Raw genomic sequence first — 19,223 nt, 5'->3', positions numbered from 1 at the left:
TCGAAAATGTTCACTATATTTTGTTTCGTGTTCTTTAAACTCTTATTTAGATAGTACCCTTTATAGTACCTTTAGTATGAGTTTGCTTTACGGTTAAACTAACTTAAGTAAGGATAAGTTTGCTTTACGTTTAATAAATTACTTTAATTAAACGTAAAGCAAAACTTATACTAAGGGCAGAGAACATTTAATGAAAGAATAAAATAAAGCAGGACATTAAAAGAATACACACATGTAACAAGCAAAATTTTATTTACCTTTATATTTTACATTGTGAATAAAACGTTATTATATTGAATATACACCTTATTTTACGCGTACGGTGTAAAACATATGTACATTACTCGCTTAGTGCTACAAACACTTCAATCATTTGAGAACGATACAATTAAATTAATTAAGTCATAAGTTATTTAATTTTTAATTTTAAACAAGACACATTTATACTTCGGTTTTTTAGTAAACCAAGTTGCCGCAATAATTTATATATGTATAAACAAGAATTTTAGAGAGATATATTTAATTACAAACTGTTTTCAAAAACTGTTATCGGAATGTTAGTTTTTATCATCTTTGGTTTAATTTAGACGTCAATATCAACTTTATGAGCCCTCTTTTATTGATCGGAAAAAAATAATGTATTTAATATAATGAATTGAACTACACAAGTATTTCTTTGAGGACCAATGCATGTTAAACCATAATATATTATTGTGTAACAAAACTCGTTAAGCTTTTGACATCTATCCACAGAAACTATCACTGTAAAGTACCTAACAGTGCACTTGAGGAAAATCATTCCGTATTATTCATAAGACACTTACAAAATTTTATTTTTATAGTATTTAGAGAATTATGTCGTTTGTATTTATTTTTAAGGACCACCATTTTCCTAAATGCTTGTCAATAATAAATGTCAACAACAACTCAAACTGCATGTTATGTTGCAGTCAAACAAAAAATTCTATAATTCCGCAAAATGTCTATTCTGCCTTATTAAATATTTTTAACTGAATTGAATTTATAAATTTAAAGTTTTAAGAAAACGGTTTTATAACGATAGTATTTTAAATAAATATTTTAATGCCATAGGGCGACATCTAAACCGCACTTGAGCTGCACGCTTTCAATCACAGAACTTTATTATACAATTATTTTATATTCTAATTTTATATAGTAACGTATTGCTTACAATAATTGGGTGCTCTCACGATGATACTAATTTTGATCTTCTATGTTGATTAAATATTAATAATATTTGCTATTATGTAGTTTAAATAAACAACAGGCAAATTTCTTTATCTTTAAAATGTTTACAATTTTAAATTAACATGTAAATTCATAATAAGTAGTTTATTAATTCAATGTCTCACTTGTGTCTGTTGGTCAGACGTTCCAAAAATCCTATTTATACCAACTTATTATAATCCCTTTGAGAATAAGAAATTAAGTTACCATTTCATAAAAATATTTTATAAAATATTGGAATGTTTTTAGTGAAAATCTAATAGCGAGCTACTGGCCGCGGAGACTTTTCTTAACAATTAGAAGAACTGTAGACGTAGACTACCGAGTAGATACTAACTAGGTCGGCCAAATGTTCATTATCTACATAATTTCCACAGACTCGAAGGCACGGAAACGTAGATCTCGTAAGATCTCAGGATCTCAAGTAATAAAACTATAGACAGAGTAAATGAAACACATACACACATCGATCGAGCGAGAAACGAATAAGCGACGTTTTAAGAGTTAAGTTTTTAGAAAATCAGTCTCAATGAACAGGCCATTGTTTTTCATAATTTTTAGTTATACTATTTTACATTTAGACGCGTTCTAGGCTTTGAATACAAGTAGTTAGGGCGGGACAATGTTCTACTGATTGCACCTTTTGAACGTTTTATCTATGGATTTAAATAAATCTATTCGATTATGGCATCTTTTTATAAGTCCTACGGTTCAAAATTAAAATAAACGTCATCATAACAGTGAAACGGATTTGATTATAAATGCTAAGGAGCGTCGTTCAAAAGGTTTAGAAATATTATACAAAGGACGCATAAACGATTCACTAATTAACTATTGACTGAATTAATTTGATCAAATTTACTTTTTTATAAATGGCCATTTAATGTATGAAACTGATGTTGCAGTTAGTTATACGAAATAAGACATTTAGAATTATGTCTCGCTTCTAGATATTTTCTTATGAAATAACATTTAAATAAAAATTATAAACACCGAACACATAGACAGTGACTTACTTAGGTATAAAAGATAACTGTATACATTAAATACACGCTTATTACGATACACATTGAAACATAACACAGATGTTTAAGTTTTGTTAGTGCACAAACAATGTCAGTCTTTGTACAGTCGAATCACATAAAATTATTGCTGAAACTGTATCTAAGCATCTAAAGTAGTTCACTAATCTAGTGTTAAATTAATGAGACAAAACATCTAACGTTAAACGCGTGTCGAAAGGAGTGGAGACTCAAACGATAACAAGAATAATTTTACATAATATTATAAGTAGGACAAAGTAAACGAATAAAAGTTAGACGTCTATCTCCTAGGTACATGGAACGTTTCTTAAGCTTTTACATTATGTTAAAGCTAACTAAACTAGGTATCTATTGATTACAGGTAACTTCTATAGTGACTTAAAACAAATATGCATTAACAACGAAACAGGGAACTATTCAATAGGACTATGAAGGGAGTCTACGGAGGCCATAGTGTGGCGTTGTCAGACAAACATGGGACCAACTATTCTATTGGTGCGTCGAGTACATACTTACTTCAAGGTATCGATACATAGCTTAACGTATTATGAGTGCTTATATCCATATATATAATTGTATATAAGTAGTAATTGTGCAATTGGTATACAGATTTTTTTGGGCCTTTCATTTTGTTTTTTACTTACAATCTAGAACATTTTACATGTAATTTTTTTGTCAAGAAAAACGAAAAGATTTCTCTCGAATCCGATATTTACAATAATAAATAAGTTACATATTATGTATTATATTTACAAAACAGCAAAAAGTGCGCAAAAAACGATTTCACAAAATATGCATTTGAGCAATACGTTTAATATATTTACAAAAAGCATTTTATACGTAGTATATTTAACAGAAACTACAAATAAAGCGAAAGTAACCTTTTGTAAAACATACTATATGTTAAAAGAACTATTTAGTTTAAGGTAAGGAGGAGAAATGATAGCGATGGCTCGTGTCCTACATTACAGTACGTCACTACGATTACTTATAGTAAAATATTTGTTCCTACAAAATCTTGTACAAATAAGTTATTGCTATCGAGAAAATTATTTACAACACGAAGCTAAATTACGAGTACTTTGAGACATCAAAAGTGAACTGAAGGAAATTAAAACGTTCAATCTCCTAAACATTACATCTAGTTCCAAATTAATAACGTTCTAGTATTTGTGTCGCTTAGTTTAATATATCACATTAGATTAGAATCTTGTATACTCATGTCGATTTGATATTTCGTGAACATGGAGATAATTCGTAATGTCCAAAAGGTTGACGAATTTTAACAGTTACCGTAGCGACCATAGTATTTTTCAAAATAACAACAACATGAAATACATCCGTACCTACAAAACCGTGTTACTGTAAGTTAAATGAAATAGCACTATTTTCCAACACAAACAGTTTAATTTCAGTCAGAATTATCTTGACCTGCGGCAGTATTTAAAGTCCTTGTATCTTCACTTACTAACGACCTATCGTAACGTCTCTGTCTAGTAATTTTGGGTCTAACTGCACTAAGTAGAGGAGCTGATATCGCGTGGCTGGGAAGTCGGCCTAAGTCCAAGTCCTTCCGACCTTGCAGTAGAGGTGAAGTGACGCTCGATGACTCGTCTCCTTCGTCGTCGGAAAGAGCTGGGTAACTTTCTTTCATTTTCAAGCTGCGCTCTAGCCGTCGGAGAAATCTGGAATGACCTATTTGATTAACAAAAACAGAAAGATCTTGTACTGACGTTTTATCATACTCAGCGTACTGAGAGATGAAAGTAATTGGAGAAACAATGAGAGGGTGTCGTTTAGCATTGAAGAAAGACTTAACATTACACAATACGCACCTTATCTGATTGCTTATCGTCCGCAATTTGTTGACCTTTGGTGGTTTCCTGGAGTCCTCCGTTAGATCCAAACTCGAAGATATTTTAGACGACGTGTCCTGAAATATTAAAATAATTATAAAAAAGATGCGCATGCACTAAGTACGTCTTTATAAACTACTTAGATTACATAAGTACCATGCTTCTATGATATTTGTAACAATGAAGAGGTTGCATGAGTGTATCTACACATTCACTTATGTACTAGTCTACTACGTCTGAATGGTGAGACCTATATTCATAGATATAAAATGTTTAAAACAACAACAACAATCTTATTTTTAAATGCATTCTTCTGTACAGGATTACACCAACACATAGAGTATTAAAGTAATCAAAATCTCGGTAGAAACTGACAAAATACAAAGAAGGCGATCTGCAAATAACATTGAAAACTGCATGGAATCTCCAAAAGGAACGCAAACATTTGGCGACTGTAGCCCTGTACTACAAAATGAACAAGTTAGGTAGTTGCTGCCTTAACAAATCACCTCAGAACTACGGCATTTTTGTCTCCTGAGCGGTTTCCTCAAACGCGTCGGCTCACAAGGCTGAAAATAATCCAACACACATCTACAACCTACCGTCAAATAATTATAAAAAGCTAAAATTATCAAAACATTGAGAAATTAACGGTATTTGGTTGAAAGTGACAGTGTACGTAGGTAATAATAAATTGTAAAGAAGGTGCATGAGATAGAAGGTATTGTATGGGATCAGTTTATGCAATTTATTTAGTTATTTAGTTGAGTGCTTTACTTCATTTCATGTGCAGTAGGTATTTAGATATAACATAGATTTAAGAAAAACATTTAGTAGGTTAGTCTACAGAGTTACAACACCTTGGTGCGATTAATATGAACAATCCACACATAAAAAATACCTAACGAAAAATATTGCGTGTAGTAGAATTCAAGAAAAAAATTAATAAAAAATGATTTTCTTCTCTAAACGAAATTAGACAGTTTGAAAAACACGTGCTTCGCAAAGTGCCTGCGACATAACATAACCTTTTTTTAAATACCCCCTTTCCTTTAATTTATATAAAAAATACTTTAAGCAAATTGAATCTTACTACACTGGTTATAAGCAAGTCATCCATCAGAGCAGATGCTTCATACCTGCATGTCCATGTCAGGTAACCTCAGTTCCCGGGCAGAGGCCACTGACGCCACGCTGGCATTAGACACAGAGTCCTCAGACGACGATGATGACGCTGGTGCCGGCGCCTGGGACCGGGACCGTCGTCTGCCACCCTTGCGGCCCCGTGTCGCGCCGTCACGGCTGCCTGGCACCTGTTTTGTATTGGTATCGTACAATACAAGTATGTTCTAGTTTTTAAGCTCAGCGAGTAAAGTGTCAGCTATAGATTGAGTGACAAATGTATGTTGGTGAGACTGACCTCCAGCAGGTTGTGCATGGAGTGCGGCATGTGCGGCAGCGTGGGCTTGTTGTTGCCGGTGACGTCATGCGAGGCGGTGCGCGTGTTCCGTCGGTCGCGCTTCCTGCCACTCTTCTTCTGACAATTACTGCCCAACTTGTTGTTGGCACCTTTCACACATTCCGAACTCGGAAAGTCGTACAACCCGTCAGAATCTGTAAACGGCAGTTGCCTACCGTAAAATTGTGGAGAAAACCTTCCCAAACCAGTTTTATCACTTAACGGGCTCTCACTCCTCGAACTGACGGGACTCAGGGGTCTACTACCTTCTGTTAGCAAAGTGGGAGGCCTCAAACTAGCCTTCTCGTCTAGTCCTCTCTCGACACTAACACATTTGACTATTGAACACTTGGTCACTCCGCTGGGAGAGCACAGGGTGGCTTGCGGAATCTCTAAAGTCTCTTTAAGTGCGACTAGTTCCATCTCTTTCGCGCTGGAGGGTACGTCGTCTACTCTCTCGTCTGTCCCTATGCCCTCGTCATTGGACTCTAACAGGGGGTCGTCGGATAATGTCTCGGAGTCAGACCGGCCTCGCCTACGTTCCTTACTGTCGTCATTGGAAGCTGCAGGGCTGGAGTTCGTCTTCATGAGCGGTCGTCTCCTGGACTGAAAGCAGGACGGGCCACCACCAGAGCCAGGGTCTTCCATTTCTGAAGGACACAAGGGATTGCTAGAGCCGCACCTCGAGGGTCCAGGGCTCGCCATAGAGCTGTACCCTGACGAGGATAAGTTCGATTCTGAAGGAGCTCGCTCTCCTCTCGCGGACATCGAGAAGGGACTAAGGTAGCACATGTTGCCAGAGGGTGGGGGCGGTCTAGGGGACATGGGTTCGTCGGACTCCTCGCTAGCGTTGTAGGTGACGGTAATGAGGGGCGGTGGCTGGAATTCTAAGTGCGGGGGCGTACGCCGGGGCGGTGGGGAGCCGGGCGACGCGCGCTGCACTTGTAGCACCGGCACGCGCAGCGCCGGCAGCGTGCCCGCCAGCACGCCGGGCAGCGTGCCGGGCGGGGACGCCGGGCTGTGGGTCAAACTCGGGCTCGCCGAGGACGTCACATGGGTCGACGGTGTCGGCGTCGTAGTGGCTGTGTCCGTGCTCAGCAGTGTTGGTCGCAGCTGCAAACATTATTCAAAATTATGTATCACACAAGTAAAATAAACGTCCAAACGTGAACAAGAAGTCGACCGACCTTCAATCGCAAACCAGAAGTTGGTCTGTCGCTCTTCGTTTCAGACTTAATTTCATCGAGCTCATCTTCACTGGGTGACATGACAGTTGCTGTAGACTCGCTCTTAACATCCATTTCGATACTAGCTCGCGGCAGTCTAGGGGACGGTAGGGGCGTGGGCATTGGTGTGGGGAGGGGTGTGGGTAGTGGTGTAGGGAGCTCTCGTATCGGGGACAAACATTTGTTGATCCCACTCGGTACTTCTAGGAGTATGGACGGTGGATGAAGTAGGTTGCTACCTGATGATGAAGATTTGTGTGCACTTAGAGGATCCAGAACCTGCAAATGTATAGAAAAAAGGTCCATCATGATGCTCGGGACAATGAATCTAATCTTGAAAGTAGCACTGCGGAATAAGATGAATGACGCATGCTCTCCCACATAACTAGGATGAACATTTAAAGAAAACTTGCTAATCAAACACCTCACAATAAATTGTAAAAGTCTGCGTAATTCCTACCTGGATCTCGATAGTGTTATGCGGCCTGGTGACGGGCGAGTCTGGCGCCAGTGAGGGTATGTGTGAGGATGCTATGGATATGTCGTCCGCGTCCACTGTATCATCCTGAGGGGATGAAGCTGATGGTGTACTGGACACGGAGACTCCTCCCGACGACGCTCGTGACACTATTGCTGCCGATGAGGATGAGAAGTTTCGGAACATCGCCAGTATGGAGTCAGCGCTTGAGATTTTTGGCTGTCTGAAGAAAATATCAATATTTAATTTTATTTCAAATTAACCCCGTATGTTGCAGTATTTGTGTTAATAATAGTTACATAAAAAATTGAAACCGACCTCGAATATTTCTTCAATGCAGTGTGTGTCAACGTTAAGTCCAGGCTCGACATTGAATCACTTCCCTGGTTGCTGGATGTGCTGTGCGGGGACCGCACTTCGACTCCCGGCGAGGGCGGCGTACTCGACGCTTTTGCTTTCATTCCTCTGTCTGCTATCACCGCCATTGGAATGGTGATAGTGTTCACCATATCTACGTCGGAACTGGAGCTCATTTCCGCGGATACTTTGTTCAGTAGTCTTGCAAACGTTACTTTCTTTTCTAGTTTAGGATCTGATATGTGCCGCATGGAAGGCGATGTCGACGGCGTAGAAGCTTCACTTGCAAACGAAGTCTCTTTGTTTTCGTTTCCATAGTCCATGAATGCGGGCGCGCTCTCTACTGTACTCAGCGTCCGCTTCTCAGACATCTGTATCAGATCTCCCATTGTTATCTTCTTTGAATGGTCATTAGTGGTTGCGGGGCTTATAAGTTGTTGCAAAATTTGCTTTTTCTCAGCAGCATTTTTCTTAGTTGGAGTGGAATTGTTACGTTTTTTACGAGGTGACGGTGTTCCTGTATCAAAAATATCACTTAAACCAAATTATTGGGTGCACAAAGTTTCATGAGAAGCGACGACATCGAATGTTCATGACAGAAGCAACACAATAGTTATAAATTTAAAACTGGGGATTGAACAACAACAGTTATTTGAGAGATCACCATCATGCCTTAGATCTCAGTGCACACTAAGGAAGCCAATTCTTTAGGGTAGTGCCAATAATCAAAAAATTTAGGAAGTGCCAATATTTTGTATTAAAATTGAGTGTTTTGTGTTGTGTTCATGACAACTTGATGAGTATGGAGATGTTGATCTGTCACGTTGTATAGTTATTGGAACAGAGAAAGCGACATACAAAGCCACAAACAGAAATATAATTACAGTCGTTACAATAGCTATACAATACGAGTTAGATAGACAATGTTTTGAATTGACTGAACATATAAAAATATTTAAAGAATATTTTAATTAAATATACCAAGTGGCACGAACAAGTTGTAGTTCAGTTGTGTTTCAACAGTTAAATATTATGATGTTGGTAAGTATTTGTATAAGCCAAAACAATGTCTGAGTAAAAGAGCATGCTAGCAACATTCACATAGAGAAAGAAAGGCCTTTGGGTTGTCAACAATACTGATGTAGTAGATCAAGAAAATATTTAAAGTAAATCTATCAATATAAATAAGAAGGAAATAGGTAATCAATATCATTGACAAAACAGAGGCCAAGTTAGTTGGACGATCTAAAAAGGTGTCAACGAAGGAAGGAGCGGCTACAATAGAGATGCTGTGTTTGTGCTGTCAGGGGTGCACACATCGACATCGAAAGAAGTAAGAACGAGGGTAGCAGGCCATGTTACATTGGTCATTGCATTCCACATAGAAATTTCATTCACAGCAGGGACACATCCAGTGCTAACCGTACCGGCCGCCGCGCGCTCCGCAGAATGTAGTGTTTGGGATGTTTGCGACACAACGTGATATTCGGAATGAAGTTCGACAACATGTGTTGATAAAGCCCTGTGTCTAGTAGCTAACATTATGAACGGTATCCGTTTCGTGTAAGTATTAACGTTTTGTGACTCTCAGTAAAGGCAGCATGAAGTATGATCTGGCAAGTCGAGTGGTCACAGATTAAGACAAAAGGCTTTAAGCATTAGTTTTTATGAATTTGTGATCCATTTATTTAAGAATGCATACAGTCTGTCTCTACTCTAGTACATCACAGCTAACAGATTTGTCATTGCATTCTATTCAGACAAAACAGCTAACATATCAGGAAGAACAGTCTCGTAACATCGCTAACAGTCTCGAGTAACACAGAGATATCAACCGTTACAATCGAATGCAGTCGCAGTCTACATGATCGATGGGAGTATGCAGTGGCAGTGCGGAGCGCGCGGGTCGCGGATCCTAGGAAGACATCGCTCCAGTCCTTACGTCCGGGCGGCGGCTTTAACAGATCGTCCAAGCTAAAGGTGCGCGCGGCTCGCGGGTGTGGCGCGAGCCCCGACACCGACGGCTTGCGGATACCCAGCCGCGTCAGCAGCGTGCGGTGCGGCGCCGCGTCCTGCAGCACGCCCGCTGTGGACAATAGCACGTCACTGCCCGCTGCACCGGCGCCCCCGCCGCGCCCCTGCCCCCGCCGCTACGGCTCCCGCGTGGGCACGGCCGCGTAGCGCCGCCCGCGCCCCCGCGCGCCGCCCACGGACGCCCGCGCTAGCCCCACACACATAGGATTGCCAGATACGCACACACGGGTAACACAATTTTGATGAGCGTGAACGTTACGTCTGCGTCAGGTCTGTCAGTGCGAGTCCACTCTACTGCACAATCATGGTTTACACGACACATTGTCTGGCTGGGATTTAACGTCATAATATCTCTATTATTTCTTTAAAGCCGATTGATTCCTTGTCCGGTAACTTTACAATTTCTGGCAATCCTTTTCGACAAAACTATTGACACGATTATTTTAACTTTCCGATCCGCCGTGTGGCTGTTCCAGGACTAATACATAAATCAACTAAACAGACAGACGTTACTTACTGTTGCAGTGCGTGGATCAAGTTAAAAGAACCGTGATTTGACGGACTCCAGAAACCCGAGGAATGCAGCTATCTGGACACTCAACTAATCAATACATGCATCATTGCAGCAAATATATACAATCTATGACATTCAGTTTCTGGAACCGCAATAATAAAACATAGAAAAGAGGATAGTCAAAGAAAAGTAAAAATTACGCAAAACGTGTCCTTACCATCCCAGAGACAGTGCGGTTATTGAGAAAATACATGAGTATAGCGGAAACAATCTGACAAAATGTTGAAACAAAGCGTTATTGTACTGTGAGTCACAAATATACTCTCCTCGGACGGTCAAACTAAGTTACCGTGTATATTCAACTGTGAGAGTGGCAAGCCGAACTGAACGTATATTGGAAGTGTGCGAGAGAAAGGTTCTTTTACATTATATTGGATCAAATATTGGGCCTAAAGATTTGTCCTCCATGAGAGTGGGTGTGGTACTTACGTCTAGCGCAGCGGTCGGCCTCCTCGGCCAGCAGCTTCTCGATCTTCTCGGGGAAGTGTCGCTTGGCGCACCACACCAGGCCGATCATGCCCAGCACCACGAACACGGTGATGAGGCCGAGCCAGAACGGCTCCTGGAGCATGCGCTGGCCCAAGCTGATGATGTTGGGGGACGGGTTTGGGATCTCACATCTAAATGGAGCAGATACTCAAATGAGCCTGACAGATCTTTTAATCTTACAATAAACAGCTAACAGATTTTCATTTCCTCTCAGTCGAAAACTGAGAACAGAGAGTTGTCGACACATACCTCTTGCCCTTCCATGAGGGGTTGCACTGACAGAGGAACCCCCCATCCCGCTCGGTGCATGCGCCGCGGTTGTTGCAGGGCTTCGAGGCACACGGGCGCACGCGCTCCGCACAGCGCCGCCCGCGCCACCCGCGCGCACACGCGCACACGAACCCCTCCCCCCCGACACCCCCCGCCCCACCTGCGCTCCCCGCACCCTCCGCCACGAGCGTACAGTTCCCGTACAGACACGGCGACCTCTCACACGCCGTCACCAAGCAGAACAAACCTGCACAAACATTTAAATGTTACTCTTTTAAACCCTGCAAAGAGTCACTTTGGGCGTTTGATAGTTCTTATCGTATTTACGAATTTAATTGTTTTAGATTCAACTCCATCACGCATGAATACTATAGAAATATTGTCTCACCAGCATAGTATCCAGAACACTGGCAAAAACTTCTTCCATCATCAGTAGCACATCTTCCATCATGTAAGCAAGGGTTTGGGTAGCAGGACTCTAAGCTGGTCTCCTCGGATATTAGCAGCACTTTGCTGTGGTATTCAGGATCTGAAAAAAGAGAGCCTTCTTCGTGATATCCAATTTTTCTGCAAACTGTACTATTTTACACCAATGACTTCTAAGCGACTGCACTAAAAAGCGCGGTATCAACACTGTTAATAAGTAAGTTGAAGCAGAAATTAAAATACATTTCTGAACTTTCTCCGGCTTTTATGAAACACGTTAACTGAGCAGACGTATCACCTGATGGTAAGCAATCGCCGCCGCCCATGGACACTTCAAACACCAGAGGCGTTACAAGTGCGTTGCCGGCTTTTTGGGGGTTAGGAATTTAAGGATTGTTGTTCGGGAATCGGGGATTGGGAAGATTGGAAAGGGGAATTGGGCCTCCGGTAACCTCACTCACACAACGCAAGCGTTGTTTCACGTCGGTTTTCATGGATTTAACATATCATTTACCTTTATTGACCATGAGCGAGACATCCATATTGACGCCCCTGTCCCCGGCGTGTTGCGTGACGCTGAGTGAGTGTAGGTACGAGTTGATGACGAGCGGCGCGCGCGGCTCCAGCTTCCTCTTACTCCTGTCCACCTCGCACAGAGTCCACTCTGTACCGTTGTTGTCTGTGTAGCTGTCTTTCACCTGAAATTATCATCAGGGGATTGTGAACTTAAGTGTCAAAGTGGTTTGGAAAGAGATCAATACTACAATCAATATCATCCTCATCAAAACAGCAACGATAACGACTCTATTATAGGATATGGCTTTTAATTTGATCAGTTCATCAGTGATCATGGCGCTTGCAACAGCGCCGAAATATCGGAAACTCATAGACATAAATAAACATGGTAAATATCCCGTCTTAAGTTCTAATGATAGTGTTAGTGACCACGTCAGTTTAAAAACTTATGTTTGCACATATATTACCTGTATCCACCCACTGCCCAGTCCACATGGCCAGGGATCGTCTCCAGTAGCGACGAGTGTGGTGGCAGTGAACGCCAGTGTGAGCGTGTGTTGGTGCGGCGCCACGAGGCGCGTGCGCAGTGCGGCGCGGGCGGGCGCCAGCTGCGGCCAGTTGGGCGCCGCCAGCCGACCGCCCACACCCGACGGTACTTCCAACACGTGCGACGCGTTCAGGTAGCTTACTGGAAATGATATCATGTACAAATATTAGAAGAGGAGTTTCTAAAGAGTAGAATGAGAATGTAATTGGTGAAATTACTAATAGTGAATACAAAAAAAAAGATTGGAATTTTATCAATCTCATCAAATGATACCATCTCATGACCACTCTTTATCTCTAACAAAAAAAAACGACTGACAGTTCCATCGATGGTTTCCTAATTTAATAGAATACCATCAATAGACTCACTCGTTTTATAATACGCCAGAAATCCTTGGCCGGTGACATTCTCGCCAGTTTTGATCCTCAGTCGCAGTATTTCGGATTGGGACACGAAGAGGCCATTGGTGAGGACGTTGGGGTTCAGGAACGGCCTGATGGGAGGGTTCTGGAGGTCGATCTGGACGTCAATGAAGGAGTCCTCAGGTATCGAGTCCGTGACATTGATAGGCACGCCCTTTGCAAATACTCCATAGCCAAAGTCGAAGAAACTGATGTTCAGGAATACTCGTTTCCCTGGAATGAATGATGGTCATTTAAATAAGCACGTTTATTTATACAATTTCTTCATGAATTAAATAAGCTCTTTGATACCGCCACATGACATTGGTAAACTCACATATCATAAAAACACGACAGTTCCCAAATATCCTATGCAACGTTTATACATTAAAAATAAGTTGAGAATTTCTTAAAATGAAATAGGCATTTATAAAACATAAATGGCCATGAATTTCTTTAGTTACCTTATAAGAAAGAAAATTTGAAGAGTATTGTATACAAACCTGTAGGAGCCAGAATATCGATGGTGCAATCCAGGTTGGGCAGCAGAAAATGAGGGTAGTTGGGACTTTTTAGGACTCCTTCTTTAGACGTTATAGTCTGTGATGGACAGCCGACCAGCTCCACCGCTCGCCATGTTACTGAGAACCCTGAGCCTTGGGTGCTGTGGGTATAAGTAAAGTGCAATATAATGTATAAGTAAATTTAGTTCAGGTTTTTTAAATTAAACTTTCGATGATAATGTGATAAAACTGTTTGAATCATCATCATCATCAGCCGAGTGACGTCCACTGCTGAACAAAGGCCTCCCCTAGTATTGCAAACTGTTTTAATGCCTCTGTTTTATAAAATTTTGAATTCAAGATTAATTCCGTTATCAATAAGTAACTTCAATTTGCATTTAACGGTTTTTTTTAAAGGGGGATCAGAATACTAAGTCAGAAATGATACATACTACAACTTCTTAAAGGTTTTAGGTCGACTAAACCCCAGATAGACAACGAACTCACTTGTAATCAGAATGGAAGTACAGCACGGCTCTGTTGGTGGAGGCGACCCAGCGTGCTTCTCCGACGGAGCCGCAGTATCTTGAAGATTTCATGTTCCATGGGTCACGCAGCTGAAGGGTTGAAACGATATAAGTTAATAATGAATTATTATCTATTGGATATTTATATTGTCAGCGAATTGTGAACTGTGATTCAAATTTTATTTATTAATTATTTTTATTATGGATGATATGTGATTAGTAGTTACGTTATTACTGATAGATTAAGTAGATGGTCAGGAGACCAAAGTATACATTTTCATAAGCAAAAATAAAAATAAACGAAATATTTAGAAATACAAAGTTTTGTTTAGACCAAAATACTATTTAAGATTTTAATTCATAATAAATACGATCGTTTCTTGTTTCCGGCAAAGCTTCGATGCGAACAATCAGCCGGCATTAAAATTAAATTATAATTTGTACGATGTTTCGGGAATTATTAATTTCCCCAAACGCTACACAGCTTACGGCCGAAGACGCAATAGCTGTTCCTGATGGAATTTTTATTGGATATTTTACCTTTATTCTGAATTTTTAAATTTCATAAATATTTTATGGCATTTAAGGCGTGTTTCCGTAACTTAGTGATTTGAATACATATTACATTCGGGATACAATGTTTTTGAATGTGGTTTTCATTTCTATGCTGATAAGGAGCCTAGTATTGTAAAAAGAAACATTAAGAGCAGCTATATTTGAAGCACAAAATGAATGACTCACCTCTACAAAATCGTAAAGACAGTCCTTTTGGTATTCCAAATCAATCCTCTGAAAAACAAAAACTAGGCGCGTGTCCTCAGGGCCTACAACGTGTACCCAGAAGTCAAGGTCGTTGTCGTACATGTTAGGATGATTGGGACTTGTTAGCACTCCTAAAACAAATCAAACATTTCATGTTACTACTAGTCCCACGGTGGGCGCCAACTATACATAATGGCGCCCAGCGTGGGATCAAACTTTTACAAAATTATAGAAATGAATATTGTCATCTAAATTAGGTTGTTTATATTTTCTTTATTATAATGAGAGTTGTACTTACCTGAAGTTCCTTCAACCGTTCTGTTCTTGACTACGTGCTCTGGGTTGAGCCGTCGCTTGCACACGTACCCGCCTGTCATCCCACACTTGTGTAAGGTCCAAAACAAGCCACTAGGTAGAGACGGGATTGGTGACGACTTCCACTGGAAAAATGTCTAGATTTTTAACATCTTTTTTTAGGGATTCTTTTTCAATTGTTTTAGATTGATTAGAGGTCTCATAATCGGCTCATAAGTTCGAAACATTGAGCTTCCGTTGGAATTGGAATGATCTACATAACAACATTATAATAAAATTCATAAAATTGTTTTAGATAGCAACTTACCTGTATACCCAAACACGCGTCCTCTATTTCCTCGGTGTCATTATAAGGTGGCCAGCCCTGGAATCCTACAGCGCTTCCATCAATCCAGCTCAAGCTTTCCCCGTCTTCACCGTTTAGACGGGCTCCCAGCCAGTAGATGGATCCAGCGCTGTAATCGCTGCTTTGTCGGATACCTGACACTATGAACCGTTCTTCGTCTGCTGAATGGACGGATGACAGATGCATGTTCAGACCCTCACATACCTTGGAAAAAGAAATTGTAAACTTATTGTAATGAATTTAAATGATATTTAATGTATTAAAAAATACTTCAAATGAAATTTTACTCAATATTCGAGTTAGCTCATGATCAAATGTCACATTTGACAATTAATTACTATTTATAAGAATAACAAAACCATTTTTTAACAAAATAGACAATATCTTAAGCTAGGTAGATCGAAAAACAATTAAACGAAATATTATTTAGAGCTGTCATTCAACAATAAAAGAGGTATCTATATCGACCGAGAGTCGTCGCAATACAAAACGTAATGACATTGTAAGCGCCGAGGTCGAACCGAAGATTACAACTACCCTACAATTATTTCTGAGAAAATTATAATTTAACAAGCAACAGAAATGGAACAAATGTTGTGAAACTTTCTATTGTTTATTTAGGTACATACTTGTAGAATGTCATCAATCTTGGGGATGATTAGTACATATACAATCATTATAAATATGAAAGTTTGATTGTTTGGATGTTTGCCCGTCAACCACGCTGAAATTACTGAACGGATTTTAATGAAATTTGGTATACAGATAGGGTATGAGCTGGCTTGGGTGATAGGATACTTTTTATCCCACGCGATCAATGCAGGTTAGCGATTCTATTTTACTTCAATATAATAACTTTGCTGTTGATAAGGGATTGTATCATTCTTTTAAGTTGCTAAAATCTAACCAAGTCGAACAGTATAAGGTATAATTAGGCACCCTTTCATAAAACAACCGAATTATTTTCGAATTTTATGACCCAAAATATACCGACAGACAGAGTCTGCTCTTTACAGCGCAGTAGTATCGCCTGAAGGTCAGGGGATTAAGATAATAAATCATTGGGGATTACAGGAGAATGGTCCAGTCGGCTTTGCGTCCAGTATTGTTTGGACTGGTAATTGCCTTTCGTTACAAGAATGGCGTAATTTGTAGCGATGGCTATCGATAGCTTTAGGGAAGATATTGGCTTTTACCTAGCCTGTGACGTCATTTGGAATGGTTGTGAAGACTTCGTGTTAGGTGGATGATGTTATTTGTTCCTGACTTACCTGTTTTGAAGTCGCCCAGGATGCTTTCGGGTAACCGGAGAACAGGTAGCAGTGTCCGTTGAACAGAACTTGCTTCGAGTCCATACAAGATTGTGCTGTGGAACAAATTAAACATTCATTTAATTCTAAACCGTGTGAATAAACCTCGCCGTAAGTAATAGGTGTAATAAAAACGCTACCACAAGCCACTCATTTTCGCAAGAAACTTTTCACTCTGGATTTAATAAATTCATTACCGCTGTGTGTTTTCTTTTGTTTCCATTGTTCGTACATTTATGGAGATAAATAAATAATGCTGGAACTAGCTTTGTTTAGGCAGCTGAGATTAATTTTGTAATTCAATGCTCATTTTGCAACAGCTTCATTACTTCCTGAGTAGTGGCTTTATTCCTGTAATTTGTAGAAACCCTCTAATAATGCAATATAAGGTAAGTGACACGGAGAATGACGGCGTTACTGGGATGTTTTCGGGATGAGCCAGCACCAAGAGGACATGAAATATTTATAAGTTTAGTGATCGGTGCTCGCCGCCGGTTGGCGCGCAATGGACCGGGTAATCTAGTTGGCAGGTGTAATGTGCCACATTTTTGGGGCATTTGTACCCGTGAAATGTGGGACAGAGGCGAACATTCGCAAGGAATAACTTTATCACTGGTAGTTGCCAAAAATACGAGAAACTGAGGAGATTTTATTTTAGGTTGTATGTATTTAGGTTGTATGGTTTTCACCCGTTTTTTATAGAATGCACGTTTAAGCAGCGGATGTGTACAATGCGCTGAGTTCGTATAAAAACTTTTCAACAAAACGAACAAAACAGTTCTTTATAAACTCTTCTTCGCGAAGAAAAATACGTTCATTAAATAATTTTTCTGAAGTGTATCGCGGAACGATGGCATTTTATCTCGTAGGGAAAAAGAAATAAGAGCTAGTATAAACTGTCGAGACTTAATTAGTATTCTGAGTGTGTTAATAAGTGTTTTTAATTAAAACATGCGCGCGCAATTCTTTCGTTCACTACGCGGCAATAAAACCGTTCAGAGATATTAATTTACTGAATGGTGAAGTGGTCACGGAGCGCGGAGGCTGTATACCTGTATACTCAGCACCCGGTGTGACAACACGATACGCTGTAGAGGTGCTGACAGAAGTCTAACTCTCGTTTTACATCCATTTTGGAACTGAAGCAGTTAGCTCATAATTTAAGGTTCTATATGATTGAAACGCTATCAAGACTACGTAACAAAAATATGCAAACGAAAATAAAAAGATTTATAGCAACAGGATTTAAAAGACTGTCACAGAGTGTACTTGGTCTTGTCATCTGGTATCGTTTAGACGTGGACTTCTGGGACACTCTGTATAGATATTTGTTTTTTTTTTGTTATTTAGTATTCTGTAGTAAGCAAGTTATTGACACTAAATTAATATAATACAAATAATGTATTCGAGATTTCTTCATAATTTAATATCTTTAGTCTGGACGTGAATCTGGTTAGCTAGACTATACCGGTCATTGACTGGCGACTTACGTATGAATTTATTTGTTTTCGATGTCTGCAATCTAATATTTCTGAAAGGAACTAATTTATCTAGCTCGCTATATTTCAATATTGACAGTATACCAATTTTAATCAATTGGAACTAATCTTGGTCGCACGTCAGCAGTTTTGCCAAGAATAACTTTTATATTTCATAGAAAACACTTTTTAATTTCATTTGACAGGTTTATTTTGTTGAATATAGAAAGCGAATCGACTTAAAAGTATCGTTAAATGAGTCAAAAATTGTGCTTTTGTTACCATAGTATCCATCACTTTCGAGAAACTAAATAATACTTGCCTAACTTGAGATTCAATTAAGCCATTAAAAAATATGCACAAACTTCAAAACTGTTTGTTGTGAATCAACGTTGTTGACCCCCTATTACCATACATTTTTAAGTTTTAATTGGGACGCTCCTTGTACATATTTAATAAACAGTAAAATAGGAGTGTCTCGGGACAGCTTTGTTATGTTAAAGTTTCCTGATATTTGAATATTTAATTGAGAATTTGTGGTGAAACACCGCTGATTAATTTTCTTATTGCCACTGTCGTCGCCAGCAGGTCACCCTACTCCAATCTGTCAAGTTTCTTTATTAAATTTTCATCTTTATTGTACCTTGTGTTAAAGTCGTAAATCTATTGTATTCAGAGTGTAGGTTGATGTACTGTACTTTCTTCTAGGGATTCCAATGAATTTTGTATTGTGTTCGTTTGTAATAAAGTCGAAAGTGTACTGAAGAGAGTTAAATGGAGTGACGTGCTGAAGTTTTGTAGGAGTGTCGTTTCCAGGAATGATGGATCGCTGTCCAAAATAAATATTGTACTGTTACTTAACAAGAGTTTGATTACCATTCTTCAGATTTAATTAAAGTTTGTACCAGATCCAAGTTTTATTTCGAAACAAAACAGTATTTCAATTACACTATTCTAAAACATTTTTAAAATTAAAATTTGTGGAGCATTAATCTACTCGTAGTACCTACTTCGGTACATATATAAAAACCAAACTTCAGTCCAGCCATTTAGGTTAG

At 39.5% G+C, this 19,223-nt stretch overlaps 1 protein-coding gene across 4 annotated transcripts in view; it reads right to left on the bottom strand.

The window, feature by feature from the left end:
* Positions 1–235: 235 nt before the first annotated feature.
* LOC118272556 (uncharacterized) overlaps positions 236–19,223 on the bottom strand; it is a 216,507-nt gene continuing 197,519 nt past the window's right edge. The window contains exons 11-31 of one of the 4 annotated variants that reach the window (XM_050693329.1): positions 16,649–16,743; positions 15,339–15,581; positions 15,015–15,156; positions 14,696–14,847; positions 13,935–14,044; positions 13,428–13,588; positions 12,892–13,158; positions 12,444–12,664; positions 11,975–12,158; positions 11,423–11,563; positions 11,014–11,281; positions 10,705–10,895; positions 9,610–9,753; positions 7,629–8,184; positions 7,293–7,533; positions 6,794–7,111; positions 5,568–6,719; positions 5,287–5,460; positions 4,657–4,716; positions 4,127–4,224; positions 236–3,976 (exon numbers count right to left, since the gene is read on the bottom strand). In XM_050693329.1, coding sequence (XP_050549286.1) covers positions 3,703–3,976; positions 4,127–4,224; positions 4,657–4,716; positions 5,287–5,460; positions 5,568–6,719; positions 6,794–7,111; positions 7,293–7,533; positions 7,629–8,184; positions 9,610–9,753; positions 10,705–10,895; positions 11,014–11,281; positions 11,423–11,563; positions 11,975–12,158; positions 12,444–12,664; positions 12,892–13,158; positions 13,428–13,588; positions 13,935–14,044; positions 14,696–14,847; positions 15,015–15,156; positions 15,339–15,581; positions 16,649–16,743 — 5,192 coding nt within the window. In that variant the 3' untranslated portion in view covers positions 236–3,702. The remainder of the gene's footprint in view (positions 3,977–4,126; positions 4,225–4,656; positions 4,717–5,286; positions 5,461–5,567; positions 6,720–6,793; positions 7,112–7,292; positions 7,534–7,628; positions 8,185–9,609; positions 9,754–10,704; positions 10,896–11,013; positions 11,282–11,422; positions 11,564–11,974; positions 12,159–12,443; positions 12,665–12,891; positions 13,159–13,427; positions 13,589–13,934; positions 14,045–14,695; positions 14,848–15,014; positions 15,157–15,338; positions 15,582–16,648; positions 16,744–19,223) is intronic. The other 3 variants (XM_050693331.1, XM_050693330.1, XM_050693332.1) reach the window with 3 other exon arrangements.

Source organism: Spodoptera frugiperda, chromosome 4, assembly GCF_023101765.2.
Source record: "Spodoptera frugiperda isolate SF20-4 chromosome 4, AGI-APGP_CSIRO_Sfru_2.0, whole genome shotgun sequence".
NCBI lineage: Eukaryota > Metazoa > Arthropoda > Insecta > Lepidoptera > Noctuidae > Spodoptera > Spodoptera frugiperda.
Note: the sequence above shows the minus strand (reverse complement) of the source record. Positions and strands in the feature narration are given on the sequence as shown.